The sequence below is a fragment of the Ornithorhynchus anatinus genome, chromosome 14, assembly GCF_004115215.2.
Source record: "Ornithorhynchus anatinus isolate Pmale09 chromosome 14, mOrnAna1.pri.v4, whole genome shotgun sequence".
NCBI lineage: Eukaryota > Metazoa > Chordata > Mammalia > Monotremata > Ornithorhynchidae > Ornithorhynchus > Ornithorhynchus anatinus.
Genome location: NC_041741.1, coordinates 50,549,280 through 50,572,115, shown reverse-complemented (window position 1 = coordinate 50,572,115; position 22,836 = coordinate 50,549,280). Strand labels below are relative to the sequence as shown.

Sequence of the window (22,836 nt, the reverse complement as noted above, 5' to 3'; positions counted from 1 at the left end):
TATCGAAGGCACGTCTTCTCCAGGAAGCCTTCCCCGATTAAGCCCTCCTCTCCTCTCCCGCTCCACGGCTCGGTGGAAAGAGCCCGGGCTGCGGAGTCAGAGGTCATGGGTTCGATTCCCGGTTCTGCCACTCGTCAGCTGTGTGACTGCGGGCGAGTCGCTTCGCTTCTCTGGGCCTCAGTTACCTCGTCTGTAAAATGGGGATTAACCGTGAGCCTCCCGTGGGACGACCCGATGACCCTGTATCTACCCCAGCGCTTAGAACGGTGCTCTGCACATAGTAAACGCTTAACGGACACCAACATTACTATCCTCCCTCCCAGCCCCACAGAACTTGTGTCTCTATCTGTCATTTATTTTATTCATTTAGTATACGAAGGCCTGTCTCCCCCTAGACTGTGAGATCATCTGGGGCAGGGACTGTGTCCATCTGTTGTTTTATTGCCCGCTCCCAAGCGTTTAGTACGGTGCTCTGCACACAGTTAGCGCTCAGTAAATATGACAATGAATGAATGAAAGGATTTTCGGATCAGACGGAGCGAAGGGACCGTCAGGCCGCCGACGCCGTCCTAACGGGGGTCAGAGGGACTGGCCACAAGAGGACAGCCGGCGGGCCCGGGCCGCCTCCGGGAAAGGAAGGACGCGTTCAGTCCCGGGTTCAGCCTCGTGGAGAAAACGCCTGGCCGAGTCACACAAGGAGAAGCAGCGGGGCCTAGCGGAGAAGAGCGGGGCCCGGGAGCCAGAAGGACCTGGGTTCTCATCCCGGCTCCGCCACCTGTCTGCTGTGGGACCTCGGGCAAGTCGTTTCACTCCTCCGGGCCTCAGTTCCCTCATCTGGAAAATGGGGATTAAGACCGCGAGCCCCCCCGTGGGACGCGGACCGGGTCCAACCCCATCAGCCTGGATCTACCTCAGCGCCTGGAACGTAGTAAACGTTCAACAGATACCGTAAGACAAAGACTGCACTAGACTCCCGGGACAGTACAAGACCCACGAGATGGGCGGACAGAGCGTTTAGCGGATACATAAAAAATACTATTTTTTTTTTTTTAAAAAAAGAAGTGTAACAAAGCCATCAGACCCCATGACCCGGTTTTTCCGGAAACGAGCCCAGAGGAGCAGAACTTACTCAGCTTCTCGAGCGATTCTCGGAGGGCCTGCAGCCACCGGTTACACAGCTGCTCCTCGCTGCACCAGAACGTCACTCGTCCACACCGCCAGTGGTGGTGCCGGGCTCTCTTCACGTAGTACACTACACAAGCGGACACACGTTGCCGTTAGTAACCGTTCCCGGCCCACTGGGCTACACCGCCCGGAGAGTTTCGGGGTTGGGGGTCGCGGACCGCTGTAGGAAAGAAACAACTGGGGACCTTTTGGCGAAGGAGGGGGAAATGCCGTTTGGCAGGGAATGGACTCATCCTCTCCACGGCTACCGGTGGAGGAAATCTGCCCAACGCAAGCGGCTACGTGAACCAGCGGGGCTTAGTGGGCAGACGGCGGACCTGGGAGTCAGAAGGAGCTGGGCTTTAATCCCGGCTCCGCCCTGTGTTTGCTGTGTGACCCTGGGCAAGTCACTTCCCTCGGCCGGGCCTCGGTTCCCTCGTCTGCAAAATGAGGGTTAAGATGGTGAGCCCCGTGCGGAAGAGGAACTGCGTCCGACCTGATCATCTCTTATCTATATCCCAGCACTCAGAACAGCGCCTGGCACAAAGTAAGTGCTTGACAAATACCATCATCGCTATTAAATCCACCCGGAATCCAGTTCGCTCTCGCTGTGAACCCGGGGCGGGAGGGGGTTCCCTACCGAGACCCTCACCCCAGGAAACCAGGAGGTCTGTCTGTCCCCTGAGGTTTTCCTCCCTTCGCAGCCTCACGCTCCCAATTTCAAGCGGCATGGCCTTGCGGACAGAGTATGGGCCTGGGAGTCAGAAGGGCGTGGGTTCTAATCCCGGCTCTGCCTCTTGTCTGCTGTGTGACCTTGGGCAAGTAATTTCACTTCTCCGGGCCTCAGTTCCCTCATCTGTAAAATGGGGATTAAGACCGTGAGCTCCGTGAGGGACAGGGACCGTGTCCAACCGGAGCAGCTTGTATCTCCCCCGGCGCTCAGAACAGTGTTTGACCCGTAGGAAGCACTGAACAAATGCCGTCGTTATTATTATCACCGTTATTATTCAACTCCAGTCTGGGGCTGGAGTCTAAGCTCCCGTCTAAACTGACCTCTATTCCCCAGAGCTCGACCCGCGATCATTGTGGATTTAGTCATCACGTTCCATTCGGTCGCCGGACTAACAAGCGGAAATCTCCAACGGGGCCCGGGAGCGTGTTTTTCCCGTCTGAGACGTCCGTGGCCGGACCTACACCGTGCAGGCGTTTCATCTTCTCGGTCTCCAAGGCAGGTTCCGCGTTTGACCTTGTCAACCTTCGGCCACCATAATCACCCTCCGTGAGGTCTCACGTTATGATAGTATTTGTTAAGCGCTTACTACGTGCCAAGCACTGTTCTAAGCGCTGGACACTGTTCAAAGCGCTGGATAATTATGGTCTCAGTTAAGCGCTTACTATGTGCCAGGCACTGTTCCAAGCACTGGGGGAGATATAGGGTAGTCAGGTTGTCCCATGTGGGGCTCACAGTCTCAATCCCCATTTCACAGATGAGGTCACTGAGGCCCAGAGAAGTGAAGTGGCTCGCCCAAGGTCACACAGCAGACAAGTGGCGGAGCCAGGATTAGAACCCGTGACCTTCTGACTGCCAGGCCCGGGCTCTATTCACTATGCCATGACACCCTAGCCACGGCAAGTGGACAGAAAGCCCGGTCATCTCTCTGTGTCTTTCTTCAAGTCGGGTTCTCACTGTCCTCGGGCTCGTTGGATGCTTCCCGCATAATAATCATGGTGACTGTTAAGTGCCTGCTGTGTGCTAAGCACTGTTCTACGCACTGGGGTCGATACGAGGTAATCGGGACCGACACGGTCCCCGTCCCACCTGGGGCTCACAGTTTCGGTCCCCATTTTACAAATGAGGTGACTGAGGCTCGGAGAAGTGATCTGCCCAAGGTCACACGGCAGACGTGTGGCGGAGCCGGGATTAGAACCCAAATCCTCTGACCTCCGGACCCAGGCTCTCCACACTAGGCCGCGGGGTTTAGGCCGAGAGACGGGGTCTCTCGGGCCTTCGGCTTCAGCTGGACGTCGAGCTGCCCGCCGGGAGAGAGGTCTCTCCCGTCAGGTAGACGGCGGAGTTGATTCAGAGGTGGCCGGCTTCCTGACGAGAGAATTCCCAATTCTCACATTGGGAACTTTTCCCAAAAGGTGGATCCGAGCGTGCTGAATTCTTCGAAAAAAGGTGGCCCGCTCCTGCCTCCGAGTTCCCTTTTAATAGCACCTGGATGGGTTTTACAAGGCAGTACGTAGCTAATATAACGTTCCGAGGGAAGATCGGAGAAGAATTACCTGTGAAAGCGTGAGGCTTTGCCATTTTTTGCCATTTTCCGCTGTTATGTCTCTTCTCGTCAATTTCTGTTTCTTCTACGGCGATAATCTCAGAAACAGGCACCGAATAACCGCCTGCGAAGAGATCAGAATCACACAGAAAGTCTACGTTAACGGGGGCGGGTTTACCAAAATCGCGGCGGAGGGGGCTGTAATTCGGGAACGTCGCTTTTCATCTCCCGGGAAACGGAAAGATTAAACGCACGCTCCGGCGCACTCCACGCTTTAATCTCAGTAACGACATCGAAGCCGTCCTAAAAACGCAACCGGTAACGGCCCCGTCGGCTGTCATCGCACACATCCGACGGGCTCGGCGAATTTACACCCGGGGCCGGTCCCCGGGGTCGGGAGGCCGATTTTTGAACCCGGATGCCGGAGTTCCGCCTTTTCATGCGGACTGGCATTCCGTCCTCCGGTCCTGAGCAAGCCGCCCTCTCTCCATCCAAATCCCGCTCACTCAAATGTCTCTTCCTGACCCCCTTCTTCAGAGGCATCCTCCACGACCCACCGAACGACCGCTAAGCTAGAAACGGGCAAATTCAACACCGCCAGAAACCGACCCTCGACCTCCTGATCTTTTCAAATGCTCTCCATCCTCCTTCCCGCACTTCTCCTGTATCTAGTCGGTCAGTCACGTGTATCTATCCAACGCTCCCTGCGTGTAGAGCACAATATAACCATATATTGGGAGAGTGAAATATAACCATAAACCGACACCTTCCCTGCCCGCGACGAGTTTACAGTCTAGACGGGGAGAGGAACGTGAATACAAATAAATACACGACAGATAGGGACATAAGTCCGACGGGGCTGGGAGGGGGGATGAATAAAGAAAGCAAGTCACGGCGACGCAGAAGGGAGTGGGAGAAGAGGAAAGCGGGGCTCATTCGGGGAAGACCCCTTGGAGGAGATGGGCCTTCGATAAGGCTTTGGAGTGGGAAGTCACTGTCCGACAGATAATCTGGACTGTAAGTTCATCTCTAGACTTCTACCTCGTTATGGGCAGGGAACACGCCTGCTAATTCTGTTGTCCTCTCCCAAGTGCTTACTACAATTCATTCATTCATTCAATAGTATTTATCGAGCGCCTACTACGTGCAGAGCACCGGACCGAGCGCTTGGAACGGACAGGTCGGCAACAGCTAGAGACGGTCCCCGCCCTCCGACGGGCTCACGGTCTCATCGGGGGAGACGGACGGACGAGGACGATGGCGGCGGGTGGAATCGAGGGGAAGAACGTCTCGCGACGACGACAGCAGATAAATAGAATCGAGGCGACGTCCATCTCGTTGACAAAATAAATAGGGTGACGGAGACCTAGGCGGTCGAGCGGACGGGTACGGCGCCGAGGGGAGGGGACGGGGGAGGGGGAGGGGCGGACGGAGGGGGGGAGAAGAGGGTTTAGCCGCGGAGAGGTGGGGGGGGGGTAGAGGGAGCAGAGGGAGAAGGGGAGCTCAGTGCGGGAAGGCCTCTCGGAGGAGGTGAGCTGTAAGTAGGGTTTCGGAGAGGGGAAGAGAGCGAGTTTGGCGGAGGCGAGGGGGGAGGGCGTCCCGGGACCGCGGGAGGACGCGGCCCGGGGGTGGACGGCGGGACGGGCGAGACCGGGGGGCGGCGAGGAGGCGGGCGGCGGAGGAGCGGAGCGTGCGGGGTGGCCGGCGGAAAGAGACGAGGGAGGAGAGGCGGGAGGGGGCGAGGGGACGGACGGCCTCGAAGCCCAGAGTGAGAATGCTACAGTGCTCTGCACGCGGTAAGCGTTCCGTAAGTATGACTGACTGACCCGGAAGAGTTCAAACGGTTGCCCGAGGGTGACCACAGGTCAAGTAAAACCTATCTCCCCGCCTCTTTTTTAATCTGCTCCTGTCTACAGTTTTCTATTTCTCCCATTCTCCCACCAGACTGTAAGCCCCTCCCTACCTACTTAGAGAAGCATCGTGGCTTAATGGAAAGAGCCCGGGCTTGGGAGTCAGAGGTCGTGGATTCCAATCCCGGCTCCGCCACCTGTCAGCCGGGTGACTTGGGGCAAGTCACTTCACTTCTCTGGGCCTCGGCCACCTCGTCCGTAAAATGGGGATTAAGACTGTGAGCCGCAGGCGGGGCAACCCGATAACCTCGTCTCTCCCCCAAGAACAGCGCTTGGCGCGTAGTAAGCGCTTAACAGATACCCCCATCATCATCTTCACTTACTCTATTGTACCGTGTTCTCCCAAGCTCTCAGTTTAGTGCTCTGCACACAACAGGCGCTCAATAAATGCCACCGATTAATTTCCCAAACAGAGCCAGCTCCTAAGGCTTTAAAATAAGCTATCTCAAGTGTTTATTTTATTCTTCAAGGACATTTGACTTCTGAATTTCCAGAAATATTCGTTAAGATATATAAGGTAACGCTTCATCAATTCTAAAAGAAAATGAGAGGATACAATTCTACTCTCCGGTCTTTATTAAAAGAAAAAAATGCATCCCGTCGGTTGGGGGATGGCTGTTTCAGATTGTGCGCTTACTATTTTGGATAAACTCTTATCAGTTCAATTATAAAGGCAAGTAAACAATAATAAGCCTAGAATTGTACATCCTATTAAAATGCCACTTAGACGCGGAGATATTTCCGTAGATCTTATCGAGCCATTTGTCTGCTCCCGAAAACTCCTCACACTGGGGGGTTTCGCCTCGGACGTGCAAATGCAGCTGGGCGGGAAATGAAAGACTTCAGGATCGAGTCGAGGAATCGGGGTGTCGCTTGGGAACGTCACGCGTGGCCGACACCCCCAAGATGCCCGCGCCGGCCCCAACGGGGACCGTGTGCGGATGCAAGTGCTAAGTCCCGATGCGGGGCACAGTGCGCGGCACGGTGTACGGCACGCTACCCGGTCCACTGGGGTAGTTCAGGCTGGTAGGCAGCATTTACCATTACTTAATAATAATAATAATAATAATAATAATAATAATAATGTCGGCATTTGTTAAGCGCTTACTATGTGCCGAGCACCGTTCTAAGCGCTGGGGCGGACACGGGGGAATCAGGTCGTCCCACGTGGGGCTCCCGGTCTTCATCCCCATTTTCCAGATGAGGTCACTGAGGCACAGAGAAGTGAAGCGACTCGCTCACGGTCACACAGCTGACAAGTGGCAGAGCCGGGATTCGAACTTATGACCTCTGACTCCAAAGCCCGCGCCCTTTCCACTGAGCCACGCTACTTCCGGGTAGCAAGTGCAAGAAGGCCTCGGGCAGCTTGTGGCAGATATCCGGGAAATAATGAGAACAACGGCATTTGTTAAGCGCTTACTATGTGCGAAGCCCTGTTCTAAGCGCTGGGGAGGATACAAGGTGATCAGGTTGTCCCTCCTGGGGCTCACAGTCTTCATCCCCATTTCACAGATGAGGTCACTGAGGCACAGAGAGGTTAAGTGACTTGCCCAAAGTCACCCAGCTGACGAGTGGCTGGGCCGGGATTTGGACCCGTGACCTCTGACTCCCAAGCCCGGGCTCTTTCCACTGAGCCACGCTGCTTCTCTAAACGAGAAATGGAAATGAGGGGGGGAGAGAGGGGGAGAAAGAGGGAAGGGAGGGGAAAGAGAAGGGGAGCGGGAGAGACGGGGAAAAGAGAGAGAGACAGAGAGAGGAGGCAAAAGGAATATACTGTCCAGTAGGGGATGAGGATAATAATAGTAATAATAATAACGATGGTACTTGTAAAGCACTTACTACATGCCAAGCACCGTTAGATACAAGCTAATCAGGTTGGCGACACAATCCCGGTCCCGCATGGGGCTCACGCTCTTAATCCCCGTTTTACAGACGAGGGAACTGAGGCACAGAGGAAGGGAAGTGACTTGCCCAAGGTCACACAGCAGACAAGTGGTGGAGCCGGGATTCCAGGGGCACGTGGCGAGGGGGACTAGTCCCTTGGGTGGTTCACAGCGCATTCAGCTGGGAAACCAGAGCCCTCCTCTGAGCTGGCTCTACTGGAAGGAAATCAAATATTCCCGAGCGGAAGCAATACCTTCCGGGGGGGGGGGAGGGGGGAGGGGGGGGGGGCGTGCAAGCCTTCTCCGCGGAATGCGTTTTTCTTCAAAGAATGCCCATCGGAAAAAAATACAGCCATATTTCCGCAGAGGGATTAGAAACGTGCGGCCTACTTCCAAGGCTGCTAAAAACATCTCTTTGGGAAATGAAGACGGTTAAGAGAATTGGCTTCTCTATCACCCCTACTTCCTTTGCTACGGAGGCCCGTTGGCGATAAACGCCGAGCGGTCTCTGTTGGCAGAGCGCCGGACACGACCCTTCCCGAGCAGGCTCGGTATTCGGAGCACCGTTTTACCGAGCGGTCGGTTTTCAGCGGGCAGGGGAACAGGGTGCGTTCTGAAAAAAATCCACAGGCACCCCAAAGAGGAGCCAGCCCAAAGCCATTTGCGGTCGCACAGAGATCCGTCCCCCACTAAGAGGCTTGGTAGAGAAGCGGCGTGGCGTAGAGGATGGAGCACGGGCCCGCGAGCCCGAAGGCCACGGGTTTTAATCCCGCTCCGCCACCTGTCTTCTACGTGCCTCAGTTACCTCATCTGTAAAGTGGCGACTGAGCCCGTGAGCCCCACAGGGGACGGGGACCGGGTCCAACTCGATCTGCTTCATTCAAGAGTATTCACTGAGCGCTTACCATGTGCAGAGCACCGGACCAAGCGCTCGGGATGAACAAGTCGGCAACAGATAGAGACGGTCCCTGCCGTCTGACGGGCTTACGGTCTGATCGGGGGAGACGGACGGACGGGAACGACGGCAATAGATACAAAATTTGCTTGTATCCACCCCGGCGTTCAGTACAGTGCCTGGGACACGGTAAGTGCTTGACGAACACCATCGCCTCTTTTTAATCTTGCCCAATGCTTAGGGCCCCTTCCTCACGTCCCTTTTCCAAAGACCCTCTCGGAAGGTTTTCTCCGACAAATCGTAAAGAATGAGAACGAGAAAGGGGTCTATTCAGTGGAGAGGATCCGCGAGGAAAATGAAAATGACAAGGCTGGGCTAACGGAAGGAAAATTCAACGGCCGACGCCGGTCTGCCTTACGCCGGTTCTTAAGTTTCGGACAGCGCGCGGGCATCTGACGGATGGTTTCTCTCCCCTCGGGAAGAAGGATCCCTTTGTTGGTGTTTATTCGTTCGCTGAGGGATGCAAATCTCCAAATGAGGGTATGACCCGGGAAGGGTCTGAACTCTCCGGGAATGACACTCTATCACGGAGGAGGAGAATGATTCTCTTTTCGGTGCCTAAGGCATTTCTCCTTCTCAAGTGAAAGGCCCCGGATGCGTAGCCTGTATTCACCCAGTTCAGTGGCTCGACAGACGACAGATCCTTCTGCAAAATGATGTGATTGGGCTTTCTGGAAAAACCAAACCACCCCCACACACACACACAAAAACAAAAGCGAGGTTCTCTCCTCTTTTGGCGTCACCGGCATCCCGATTCGGGGCCGGAACGCCGCCGGGTGGAAATGCCATTGTTTTTACGAGATGTTCTTCCCCTCGACGCTGTTTATCGCCATCGTTCTCGTCTGTCCGTCTCCCCCGATTAGACCGTGAGCCCGTCAGACGGCAGGGACCGTCTCTGTCTGTTGCCGACTTGTTCATCCCGAGCGCTTAGTACAGTGCTCCGCACATAGTAAGCGCTCAATAAATACTACTGAATGAATGAATGAATGAGATGTCATTCCCGTGGACTGGATAAAACTGACTAAAAATAAAAGTTTTAAACAAAGGCGGCGGTATCCCGGCCAGGCGGCATCGGAGCCGTCTATTTATTTTATTACTTCGCCTTGAGGGCACTTCCTGTCCGGAGCCGCAGAGAAACATTTCGAATGCTGACATTTATGAAAGGATAAAATGTCTCTGCTTCTCCTGCACTGGCAAAGGAACGCAGGAGGCTGCATTTGCATTCCATTATACGCAAAGTGCAATGAGCAGAGAGTGCATCAGTCAGATATATGGCTTCTAAAGGAAAAATGAAAATGTGTTCGGCCACACTCAATTTATTACAAAACTGACAATGAAATGCAAGCAAATAAAAAAGCTGTAAACGCAATTCTCCAAGGCCAGAAGCTCATCATCATGTAGCATTACCAGCATGTTAGGTATAATAAAGCATCATTTTGATAGATCTTCGAGCAATTCGTCCCAAACCCTTACGAGGCCTCGATCTCTAATACAGTCGGAGCCTTTTGTTCCGACGCGGGCTGTGATGACGCACATAACGAAAGCAAGCGCTGTGATTATTCAAGACTTCCCCCCCCCGCCAACCCGTCTCCCATTCCCAGATCCCCCCGAGGTCATTTTTATTCAAGACGGGGCCGATCGTTTTATTCAAGATGGCGGGGGGGGGGGGGGGGGGGGGGTAAGGACGATCCACTGAGACACGGGAACGAGCTTCTCCTGGCCCTCTACTGCCTCTAGGCTACTAAACATCTCTTTTTCTCTAATAAACGTCCCTTCCCCAAAGCCCTCTTGGCCGTGACGTTACCCAAACCCTGATGAAACGATCCTACTCCTCTCACATCGCCCCCAAACATCCTCCCCAGAAGAGAGACACAGGGCATTTCAGATCTGAGATGCCACAAAGTAAAGAGGAAAAAAAAAAAAAAGGCCCCCTGACCCAAACTGAAAAAGAAAGTCTAAAGTCCCAAACGGGCTTTAATAATAATAACGTCGGTATTTGTTAAGCGCTTACTATGTGCAGAGCACTGTTCTAAGCGCTGGGGAAGGTACAGGGTAATCAGGTTGTCCCACGTGAGGCTCACAGTCTTCATCGCCATTTTACAGATGAGGTCACTGAGGCGCAGAGAAGTTAAGCGACTCGCCCACAGTCACACAGCGGAGCAGGGATTCGAACCCATGACCTCCGACTCCCAAGCCCGTGCCCCTTCCGCGGAGCCACGCCGCTTCCCTAGATTGAATCTTCTCTAGATCGATTCTCTAGATTGAATCGATCCAGATTCCAGACGGAAGACCTCCATCGGGTCGAGCAATTGGATCACTCAATCGATCGCGCGGAGAGCCACGGTCCTAAGCGCCCGACGCGCGCTCGGCCCGAAAGCCGACCGGAAACCTCTCTTCCAGCTCTCCGCCGGCGACCGCGGAAGGTAGGATGCCTCCACGACGAGGACGTCCCTCGAGACCATCGCCGGCGGCCGGAAGGCCGGGCACCTCTCTGGGTTCTGGGAATGGCGAGCGTGACGCCGTGAAGTGCTCTGCAGGTAAGTGAAGCCGGAAGATCTTGGACTTGATTTCTCAAGGGCTCTCATCCGACACCCGCCGAGCTCAGGGCCGTTTACCTTTTCCAAGTCCGTAGTCCCGATTTTTGAAGTCCCCTCGACGGATTCCCGCCCCCGACGCTCCCTCGGATGACGGATGTTTTCCGCATCCGGACAAGAAGCCCCGAGTCATCCGTCTGGCATCTCGCCGGCAGGAAGGCCGCCCCGGGCGGAGGCCGCGCTCGTCGTCTCCACGCGTCGGGCGACGGACGGGAAATGGAGGCTGCCAGGGAGACCCTGCTCCCCACTCGTACACCTGCTCTCCTCCGCTCTTCGCCCGGGGAGGAGATGACAGACGTGACGGGAGATGCGGGTGGAAGGGCAGGGTGGGTCGTAAACGTCTGCACCGTGTAATAATGATGATCACAGTGTTTATTACGTACGTATTTTTCTATTTCGTTTATTAGTGCGTATCTATCTATAGTTCTCTTTATTTATATTGAATTATATTTATATAATCTATGTATTTATATTGAATTTATATTGAGAAGCGGCGTGGCTCAGTGGCAAGAGCACGGGCTCGGGAGTCGGAGGTCATGGGTTCGAATCCCGGCTCCGCCACCTGTCAGCTGTCTGACCGCGGGCGAGTCACTTCGCTTCGCTGTGCCTCAGTTCCCTCATCTGTAAAACGGGGATAAAGGCGGTGAGCCCCACGCGGGACGACCCGATTCCCTTGTTGTCTACCCCAGCGCTCAGAACGGTGCTCTGCACGTAGTAAGCGCTTAAATGCCAACATTATCATCATTGATGTTATTGATGCCCGTCTACTTGTTTGGCTTTGCTTTCTTGTGTGTCTTCCCCCTTCTAGACTGTGAGCCCGTTGTCGGGTTGGGATCGTCTCCATCTGTTGCCCAACTGTGCTTTCCAAGCGCTTAGTACAGTGCTCTGCACACAGTGAGCGCTCAAAAAAAATACTATTGAATGAATGAATGTGCTCACTATATAATAATAATGATGATGTTGGCATCTGTTAAGCGCTTACTATGTGCAGAGCACCGTTCTAAGCTCTGGGGTAGATACAGGGGAATCGGGTCGTCCCACGTGGGGCTCCCGGTCTTCATCCCCATTTCACAGATGAGGGAACTGAGGCCCGGAGAAGTGAAGCGACCCGCCCACAGTCACACGGCTGACGAGTGGCAGAGCCGGGATTCGAACCCATGACCTCCGACTCCCAAGCCCGGGCTCTTGCCACTGAGCCACGCTGCTTCTCTAAGCGGCCAGGTTAACGCCAGGTAATGTTCTAACCGCTGGCGTAGATACAAGATAATCAGGTCGGGCGCAGTCTCTGTCCTACATAGGGCTCCCAGTCTCGATCCTCATTTTACAGAGGAGGGAACCGAGGCCCAGGGAAGTGAAGTGACTTACCCAAGGTCACGCAGCAGCCAAGCGGCGGAGCCGGGATCGGAACCCGGGTCCTTCTGACTCTCGGGCCTGGGCTCCATACGTACTCTTTTGACGGGTGAGCCCCAGATGATGGCTTTTTTGTTTTTAATTGATAGGAGGCAGCCGGAAGCTTCCAGGAACGACGGGATTCTGATAGGTTATCGCTCCCAGGTTATTCCTACAACGTTCAAATATAAGAACACGGAAAAGTTCCGCGGCTCAGGTGGGTGTGTCATTGCTTAGAGCTTAAAAATAAAAAGGCCAGGGGCCTTATTTCTAAAACTGCCCAAGTCTGCTCGAAACTTTCACCAGGTAGCTTTTACTGTTTGGCAGACAGGAGGAAAATATTTATTTTCAGATAACGGGCTTTATTTAAGGATTAGCACTTATACCGTACTTTCACCTAGAGATAGAGGAGAAAAAAAGGTCTCCCCTAGGCCTCTGTCTCTACAGCGACCCGAAATAAAAGGACGGTGGTGTTGTCGACTAACGGCGACCGAGCAGAAATCCCGTGAAAACCTCCCACAACGAGCGTCTGGCTTAGAACAATTTATCCACCCGGCAGGTCAACGACTGAAAGGCCAGGGCCGGGGCCAAGGTCTCCACGTTTCCGAGGTGGGGGAAGAGCGATTTCGGTTCTACGCCCCGAGCGACGGTGGTTTTTCTCCGGATTTCCGTAGGACGTTCCGTCTGAGCCTTCTAGAACCGAATGGACATCCTGCCCGGCACGGAGCGACGCCTGCCCTTGGACACGTGGTCGTTTGTTCCATGAAACACCGGGAGAGGCCGAGACGTTCTTTTCCAAGGCCGAGATGAATCCGATCCGTCCAATCTATCCTCCGAATCTTAACGCTCTGTTGTTTCGAGACACGGGCAGGAGAAACCGACTTCCATTAGCTAACTGAAGAAAGGTCGCAGGGAGATCATTCAATCCATCGGGGGTGCTGATCGGAGGCTTACAGCGCGCACCACTATGTAGGAGGCACTTGGGAAAGGAGAACGGCAGACGTTTTCCCTGCCCACGAGGAGCCTGTGGTCTACGGGGGGGAGACGGACTTTAAAACAGGGTAAGGATGGGGGAAATAGAATTGCGTAGGAGGAGACGGTCGGAAGAGCTGCCGGGTTAGTGTGAGTATCGAGGTTCCCGATGGACCTGCGGCCGAGCGCGCGGTCGACGCAGAGGGGAGGGTGTAAGGGAGGCGAGGGTTTAATCGGGGAAGGCCTCACGGAGGAGCAGTGACAGAGCCCGGGCCCGGGCGTCACAAGGACCTGAGTTCTAATCCCGGCCCCGCCACCCGTCCGCCGTGTCATCTCGGGCAAACCGCTCAACTTCTCCGTGCCTCGGCGCCCTCATCCGGAAAACGGGGATTAAGAAGGCGAACCCCGTGCGGGACGGGGACTGCGTCCAACCCGATTGGCGTTTATCTTCCCCGGTGCCGAGAACAGTGCCCGGCACATAGTAAGCGCTTAACGCCACCATTAGTGAGAAGCAGCGTGGCCTAGCGGATAGAGCCCGGGCCTGGGAGTCAGAAGGACCTGGGTTCTAATCCCGACTCCGCCACTTGTCTGCTGTGGGGCCTTGGGCAAGTCACTTAACTCTTCTGTGCCTCAGTTACCTCATCTGTCAAATGGGGATTAAGACACTGTGAGCCCCATGTGCTACAGGGATTGTGTCCAACCCGATTTCCTTGTCTCCAACCCAGCTCTTTGAACGGTTCCTGGCACACAGGAAGTACACAACAAATACTATCATTATTATTATTATTATTTCAAGAGCAGTCGGAAAGATGAAGACCGGTGGGGAGAAAGGGCACGCTTTAAAACCAGCGGATTGGATAAACTAGGTGGAACCCCCTTCCTCGGTCAGCTTTCCAAAATGGAATGCGCTCTCCCCAGGGTCTTGGACGAAGGGAGCCTCTGCTTTTGAGGACGGGAACTTTCCGCAGGACGGGAGCTGGGGGAGCTCTCCCACCGCTCTCGTTTTGCCAGACAAACGGGGGTGACAGCCCAGAGGGGCAGCTCAGCAGACCCCCGGGTGGACGTCGGGACCCTTAGACTCTAATCCCCGCTCACCCACGAGCTGGCCGGGTGACCTCGGCCCCCTCGATCCACTCGCTTCCCTACAGGGAAAAACCGGGCGACTCCCTGCCGCCGGAAGACACTTTGGAGTTCCTCAGAGAAAAGGTCAAAATCCCCTCCTTTCCTCTCGCCCTGAGACGGTAGGGCTGGCGAAACTTTTCTTTGGAACATCAGCCTTCTGGGGAAAAAAAAAAGAAAAAAAAAAGGCCTAGAATCCAAAGCCACAAAGTTCGGGGAAGGAAATTAAAGACGAAGAGTAACTCCAGGTGTTCGGCTCCCTCTCTGATATTTTACCCAAAGGCAGTTTCATTTTCAAGCCTTCCTTTGATTAAAATTATGCCCGACTCATGAATTGAGATCACTATCATTAAATTCGTATCGTCAAATATTTTTAAGACGTGAGATCCGAAATGCCGTGGCTCTGCCAGGCACCGTACGGGAACTAGCCGCCTAGTTAGTCATTAAGTCGGGTAGTGAAATTGTAATCATCACGGTAATGTAATCGGCTCCGCCGATTACTATAATCCAAAGCAGAAAAATGAATATTAACTTTGTATCGAGTTCACGTTTCAACTAGGAACTCCGCGGAGAAGACTCCCGCGCCTCCCGGTCGATCCATCGATCGGAACCACGGACTGAACGCCTCCAGGGTACCGAGGGCTTGGGCCGAGGACTAGACGACGGAGTCGGCACGCACGTCCTCTGCCCGCGGGGGGCCTGCGGTCCAAAAGGGGAAGAGACTTAAATAGATTACGAATACGGATGTAAGTTCTGTGGGGCTGAGGTGAACGAAGCGGACAGATCCGGGTGTCGGGGTGACGCAGGAGGGAGAGGGAGTGGGGGGATAATACTAATAATAACGTTGGTATTTGTTAGGCGCTTACTACGTGCAGAGCACTGTTCTAAGCGCTGGGGGAGATACAGGGTGATCAGATTGTGCCTCGTGAGGCTCACAGTCTTCATCCCCATTGGACAGATGAGGAAACTGAGGCACAGAGAAGTGACTCGCCCACAGTCACACAGCTGGCAAGCGGCGGAGCCGGGATTCGAACCCATGACCTCCGACTCCCAAGCCCGGGGCTCTTTCCACTGAGCCACGCTGCTTCATCACGGCCCGTCCGCCTCCGTCTCCCCCCCCCGACCCGCCGGCTTCGGTCTTTCCATTCGGTCACTGGGCCTTGGGGGGGTTTTCGCCAACTGACCCGGCCTGAGAGTTTGGAAGAGATGAGATTTTAATCGATCCGTCTGTCACCGGTATTTACTGGGCGCTTACTGTGTGCGGATCACTGTGCCGAGCGTTTGGGAGCGTACAAACGGGCGGAATTAGCAGGCACGCTCCCTGCCCGTCACGAGCAGACGAATGAGCCTTCGAAGGCGGGGAGAGGGGCGGTCTGTCGTCGGACACGAAGGGGGACACGAAGGGGGACACGTCGGACACGGAGCTCCAGGTCAGAGGGGGAGACGTGGGGAAGGGAGATAGACAAGATCGAGGTTCAGGGAGCAAGCGGGGTCGGAGGAGCAAAACGGGCGGGCCGAGCCGTAGCGGGAGATCCGTGCGGCGAGGTGGGAGGGGGGCGAGCCCGTCGACGGCTTTAAAGCCGGCGGCGAGGGGTCCCTCTTGGACGTGGAGGTGGGCGGGCGGGCGGGCGACCGCCGGAGGTCTTGAGGAGTGGGGAGACGCGGACCGGACCGGACGTCTCTGTAGAAAAACGATCCGGGCGGCAGGGCGAAGTAAAGACCGGCGAGGGGAGAGGCGGGAGGCCGGGAGGTCGGCCAAGCGGCCGACGCAGTCGCCCGGGTGGGGAGTGGCGAGTGCTCGCAGCGGCGCGGAAGCGGTCCGGATGGGGAGGAGGGGCCGGATTCCGGAGACGTGCTGAAGGTGGAACCGACGGGATCTCTCGCCAGGTCGAATATACGAAAGAGAGACGAGACGAGGGGAACGCCAGGGTGACCGGTCTCTGAGACGGGAAGGACGGTGGAGCCGTCGACGGTGACGGAGAAGTCAGGGCAGCCAATCAATCGGCGCTGTTTACCGAACGCCTACCGGGGGCAGAGCGCTGTCGCCGGCGCTTGGGAGAGGTCCACGGCGGGAGGAGACACGATCCCCACCCTCGAGGAGACACGGTTCCGAATAATTTACACCGTCGGAGGAAAGAGAGACCGGAAAGACGAACACGAGGAAAAGCGAGTGGCCCAGCGGGAAGGAGCGCGGCCCGGTGGATGGAGCCCGGGCCTGGGAGTCAGAAGAAACTTGGGTTCTAATCCCGGCTCCGCTGTCTGTCTACTGTGCGACCTGGGGCAAGTCACTTCTCTACGCCTCAGTTACCTCATTTGTAAAATGGGGATGAAGACCGTGAGCCCCACGCGGGACCAGGATCGGGTCTAACCCGGATTAGCTTGTATGTACTCCAGCACTTAGTAAGGTGCTCCTTAATACAGTGCCCCAGCGCTTAGTACAGTGCCTGGCACATAGTAAGCCCTTAACATACACCATCATCATCCTATGATAAACGTTTAACAAATACCACGAAGAAAGAAGAATACCTTTAAAAAAATTAGGGATTCTAGCTTGCTTAGAATAAACGTCCGTTGAGAAACGGCGCGGCTCCGCGCAAAGAGCACGGCCTTGGGAGTCAGAGGTCATGGGTTCAAATGCCGGCACCGCCACTTGTCCGCTGCGTGACTTTGGGCAAGTCACGTCACTTCTCTGTGCCTCAGTTACCTCATCTGTAACACGTGGGACAACCTGATCACCTTGTATCCTCCCCAGCACCTAGAACAGTGCTTTGCACATAGTAAGCGCTCAACACACACCATCATCAGCAGCAGCAGCATTATTACTGTTATTAAAACTTTAGATGCTCCTGTTTTACTCAAACAGCCTTTGTTAAAATGTTTTTAGGAACAGAACACTTGCCAGGTCTGGTTTCTTTCTCTCTGGCCCTCCACGACAAACACACACACCTATTCCTTACTACTTCCTTTCCCAAGGACTCCACGCTCCTTCTGACAGATGACACTTTAATTTGGTAGTCAGTCATTTACAGTGCATTTTTTCCAATTTATAAAACTCTCCTCAGGTCTCCGGGAACACCTAGGCCGATACTTCTTTTTGAAGAAATGATACGGCAAACCGGGTCCGAAGAGATAACACGGCGTTTCCAAAGAAATGGCCGCACCCGTTCTCCAGATCACATTTATTTCAACAAGACACCTACCCTTTGCCTGAACTGAATGCAAAAATCCCCTACCGGTTTGGGGAGAAAACTATTCTTTTTAATGGTATTTCTTAAACCTTTATTATGTAATGATAATAATAATAATAATAATGTCGGTATCTGTTAAGCGCTTACTATGTGCAGAGCACCGTTCTAAGCGCCGGGGTAGACACAGGGGAATCGGGTCGTCCCACGTGGGGCTCACGGTCTTCATCCCCATTTTACAGATGAGGGAACCGAGGCCCGGAGAAGTGAAGTGACTCGCCCAGAGTCACACAGCTGACGAGCGGCAGGGCCTGGATTCGAACCCATGACCTCTGACTCCAAAGCCCGGGCTCTTTCCACCGAGCCACGCTCGCTATGCGCTGGGGTAGGTACAAGGTAACGAGGTCGGACACAGCCCATCCCGCATGGGGCTCGCAGCTGTTTACGGATGAATGATGATAATAATAATAATAATAATGTCGGTATCTGTTAAGCGCTTACTATGTGCAGAGCACCGTTCTAAGCTCTGGGGTAGACACAGGGGAATCGGGTCGTCCCACGTGGGGCTCACGGTCTTCACCCCCATTTTACAGATGAGGTGACTGAGGCCCAGAGAAGTGAAGTGACTCGCCCACAGTCACACAGCTGACGAGCGGCAGGGCCGGGATTCGACCTCACGACCTCCGACTCCAAAGCCCGTGCTCTCTCCACCGAGCCACGCTGCCTCTCTAAGAAGAAACTGAGGCCCAGAGAAGTGAAGTGACTTGATGATGCTGGTATCTGTTAAGCGCTTACTACGTGCCAAGCGCCGTTCGAAGCGTTGGGGTAGATACGAGGTAATCAGGCTGTCCCACGTGGGGCTCACGGTTTTAATCCCCATTTTACAGATGAGGTAACTGAGGAGCAGAGAAGGTAAGTGACTTAATAATAATAATAATGTTGGTATTTGTTAAGCGCTTACTATGTGCCGAGCACCGTTCTAAGCGCTGGGGTAGACACAGGGGGATCAGGTTGTCCCACGTGGGGCTCACAGTCTTAATCCCCACTTTACAGATGAGGGAACTGGGGCACGGAGAAGTTAAGTGACTTGCCCACAGTCACACAGCCGACAAGTGGCAGAGCTGGGATTCGAACTCATGAGCCCCGACTCCAAAGCCCGTGCTCTTTCCACTGAGCCACGCTGCTTCTCCTGCCCAAAGTCACGGAGCTGAGAAGCGGCGGAGCCGGGATTAGAACCCAGGTCCTGCCTCCCGGGCCACGTTGCAGCTCTTCAATGTTAAGAGAAGTAGAAAGTACTCAGATCTAGAAGGGACTGGGAAGTCACCAACGGCTTTCTGTGATTAAGAAATGACATCCTGGTGCCTATTTCCTTAAGTCTTCCGATTCCCAGAGCCACGCTCGTTCCATTATGCCCGACTGCCCATCACCTCCGTTTTACAAGCCAAGAAACCGAGGCACAGAACAAGGTCACTCCATTGGCCAATGGCGGAACCGGGATTAGGAGGGTGCTTGGCGCGGAGTAAACGCTTACCAAATGCCATCATTACTGTTATTATTATATTATCATCATTATTAAAACCTAGGTCTCCCGATTCCCAGCCCCACGCTCTTTCCCCCCGGGCCCTGCTCACTGCTAGGGGCAGTAAAACGTTGCGAAAGAGGAGCAACCCCTCTAGAATCAACAGGGGGATCGACCGGGCAAACGACTCTCAGTTCAGAAAGGAAGCAAAAGTCATTTCTAATTCCTACTCATTTCTCATTCATCCATCGAGGCTGTTTATTGAAAGCTTAGTCTGTGTTTTCAGGGCTTCGTTTCAAAAGCGGAAAATCTCACGACAAGCCTCGACAGGTCTAGTAGTCTGAATTGCTAAAAGCACTGTATAATGCGCCCTCAGATTGGGAGCCCACATTTACAGTTACTTTTGTTTTTCACACCCCGAAATGTAACTCTTAAAAAATGGTATTCATTAAGTACTTACTATGTGCCAGGCACTTTACTAAGCAGTGGGGGAGACCCAAGATGATCGGGTTGAACTTGGCGGGGTCCCACCTGGGGCTCACAGTCTTAACCCTCATTTTGCAGATGAGATAACCGAGGTGCAGAGAAGTGAAATAATAATAATAATAACAATGTCGGCATTTGTTAAGCGCTCACTAGGTGCCGAGCACCGTTCTAAGCGCTGAGGGAGATACGAGGTCATCAGGTCGTCCCACGTGGGGCTCACGGTCTCCAACCCCATTTGACAGATGAGGGAACTGAGCGGAAGTGGCTCGCCCCAAGTCAAACGGCTGACGGGTGGCGGAGCCGGGATTAGAACCCACAAGCCTGGGCTCTTTCCACTGAGCCACGCTGCTCCTCGGCGCGATCTGCCCAGGGTCTCAGGGCAGTGAGCGGAGCTGGGATTAGAACCCGGGTCCTTCTGACTCTCAGGCCTTCTGACCCACCCTCCGCTTGTCTGCTGGGTGACCTCGGGCAAGTCACTTCACTTCTCGGGGGCCTCGGCTCCCTCCTCTGCCAAACGGAGATTCCGTACACGTTCTCCTTGCCACTTAGAAGGTGAGCCCCACGTGGGATTCGATTATTAATAATAATAATAACGATGGCATTTGTCACGCGCTTACTACGTACAAAGCACCGTTCTAAGCGCCGGGGGGATTCGAGGTGATCAGGTTGTCTCACGGGGGGCTCACAGTCTTCATCCCCGTTTTACAGATGAGGGAACTGAGGATCAGAGAAGTTAAGTGGCTCGCCCAAAGTCACACAGCTGACAGGTGGTGGAGCCGGGATTAGAACCCTTGACCTCTGACTCCCAAGCCCGGGCTCTTTCGCCACGCTGCTTCTCTTGCATCTATCTCAGCGCTTAGCAATAATCATCACGTCATTTGTCAAGTGCTCACTGTGTGCCAGGCACTGTCCTAAGCGCCGGGGTGGACAGAAGCAAATCGGGATGGACGACGTCCCCGTCCCACACGGGGCTCACGGTCTTAATCTCCGTTATGCAGATGAGGCGACTGAGGCACAGGGAAGTTAAGTGACTCGCCCAAGGCCACACAGCCGACAAGTAGCGGCGCTGGGATTAGAAAGCATGACCTCCTGACTCCCAGACCCGTGCGCTCTCTGCCGCACCACGCGCCGGACACCTAGTAAGCCCTTAAATACCACATTTTTTATCATCATCATTGCTGAAGGGAGGGCAGAGAGAGGGGGATGAGTACGAAGGTGAGAGAAAGCAAGTGAGTAACTGAGCCCGTCTGTTTCCAAGTTACCTTTGCAGCCGGGTGGAGGGAAGGGGCCCAGATCTGGGAGTGGGCTTCACAGATACACTCATTCATTCATTCATTCGCATTCATCGAGCGCTTTCTGCGTGCGGAGCACCGGACCGAGCGCTGGGGAGAGTATAAACGGACACATTCCCCCCCGCCACAGTGAGCTTAAGGTCTAGAGGGGGAGACAGGCATGAACAGAAATAACGATGCAGACCCTCTCCCACATCCAGCCCCTCGCTCTTGGCTGTCCACCCAAAAATCGGACAGAACGCGCCCCCCCCCCCCCCCCGCCAGCTCTCCCACATTCAAAGCCCTCCTAAAATCCCCTCAACTCCAACACGCTTTTCCCAGTGCCCAGAGAAATCCTGTCCCTTCATCAACTCTAGCCTGTAGGAACTTATTTCCAGGCTCCCGAGCACTTCCGTGAACACGTCGCCATCGACGGCATTCACTGAGCGTTCGCTACGTGCGGAGCAGTGTACTGAGCCTCCGGGAGAGGACGACACGGACCCAACGAGCAGACGGATATTCAATTCTTTATTTGGAACCCGGACCGCACACTCCGCTCCTCTGACGTCAACCTACTCCCCGTATCTCGGTCTCGTCCATCTCGCCGCTGACCTCTCGCCCACGTCCCGTCTCTGGCCCGAAACGCCCTCCCCCTTCGCATCCGCCGGACGACCGATTACTCACCACCTTCCGAGCCTCGCCGAAGGCCCATCTCCTCCGAGAGGCCTTCCCCGACCAAGCCCTCATTTCCTCTTTTCCCACTCCCTCCTGCGTCGCCAGCCTCACGGCGCTAACGTCCATATCCGTAATTCATTCCCGTTACCGTCCGTCTCCCCCTCCGGACTGTAAGCTCACTGCGGGCAGGGCACGTGTCCGTTACGCCGTTGTGACGTGCTCTCCCGAGCGCTCGACAGAGCGCCCCGCACGCGGTAAACGGACACGACCGACGGATCGATCGAGCGCTAAATAGCCGCGTCTGCCTCTCCCGTGAGAACGGAAGCTCTCCGCGGACGGGGGACCCGACGCTTCTTTATCCTGAACCTCGCAAGCATCGAGGTCGGGCACCGCGCCGATAAACGTCACCGCTTCTCAGACGAGGCCCCGCTGAGGATAAAGAAGGAGAAGAGAGGAAGGGGGGAAGGACGGGAGTGGGTGGTGTGGCACGCCCCCAGGATTTAATCAAATACCCGGGAAACATACGAGAGAGATTCTGTTCTTTCCTTATAGCCCGATGAAAGGCAAAAAAAAAAAAGGCACCATGCAACTTAATTTCGCCGCCCACCAGATCTCGGTCCTGATCTTTCTCAAGGCAAGTCAGGGTTAACCAGTAACTAGCCAAAGGTTGCTGGGGACAACTGAGAAAGTTGTCAACAAAAGAAACAAGCTCCGTCGGGTGACACAGAGACGCAGGATTTTCTGTCCGAAAGAGACGGACGATAACAAGCGGAGGAGAGGAAATGAGGCCCTGGATGGGATGTGGGCCCCAGGAGGGAGGGAAGGAAGCTCTCCGGACACCTCCGCGGCCTCCCGGGTCCCTCTCCCCCGCCGCCTTCTCCGCACCCTCCCGGGTCCCCGGAGAAGGCGAGATGCAGGCCTTCGCGGGCTTTCAGATCCCAGGACTCGGGAGGCTTTGGTGGGTGCAAAATCGGGTGGACACAGAGGGGGCCTTTCAGTTCGGCGCTAGAACCGCGTGCCGTCCCGGGGCTCGGCCGGCCCGGGAGGGGCCGACCCTCGGCGGGGCCTGGGTAGGGACGGGGGGGTGGGCGAGGATAGGGGGCGGAGGGCACAGACAGGTGGAAACAACTAGAATACGGCCAACCGGGGCAGGGGAATCAAGCGGCAACAGGTTCTGACGCACCGGACCCTTGGACGGCCGGACCCGGCGGGACAGAGACAAGCCAAAAGGGACGGAGATGTCCAGAGATCCGGGGGCAGGGCGGAGCGGAGAAGTGCATCGAGGGGGTGGGGGACGGAGGGAGGGTAGGAGGGCCAGGCCCGGTGGAAGGGGACGGTGACAGGGCGGGGGGAGGACGGAGAAAGCGTCTGGAGGAGGATGGGGCCCGTGCGGGGAGGAGGGAGACAGGGACAGGGCGGGGAGCGGGATGGGGTCCGC

General features: G+C 55.1%; 1 protein-coding gene across 3 annotated transcripts in view; it reads right to left on the bottom strand.

Moving 5' to 3' along the window:
* CERK (ceramide kinase) overlaps positions 1-21,460 on the bottom strand; it is a 52,472-nt gene extending 31,012 nt beyond the window's left edge. For all 3 annotated transcript variants that reach the window (XM_007672507.2, XM_039914049.1, XM_029079018.1), the window contains exons 1-3: positions 21,408-21,460; positions 3,451-3,564; positions 1,130-1,252 (exon numbers count right to left, since the gene is read on the bottom strand). In XM_007672507.2, the coding sequence (XP_007670697.1) occupies positions 1,130-1,252; positions 3,451-3,564; positions 21,408-21,435 (265 nt within the window). In that variant the 5' untranslated portion in view covers positions 21,436-21,460. The remainder of the gene's footprint in view (positions 1-1,129; positions 1,253-3,450; positions 3,565-21,407) is intronic.
* Between the last annotated feature and the right edge of the window lie 1,376 nt (positions 21,461-22,836).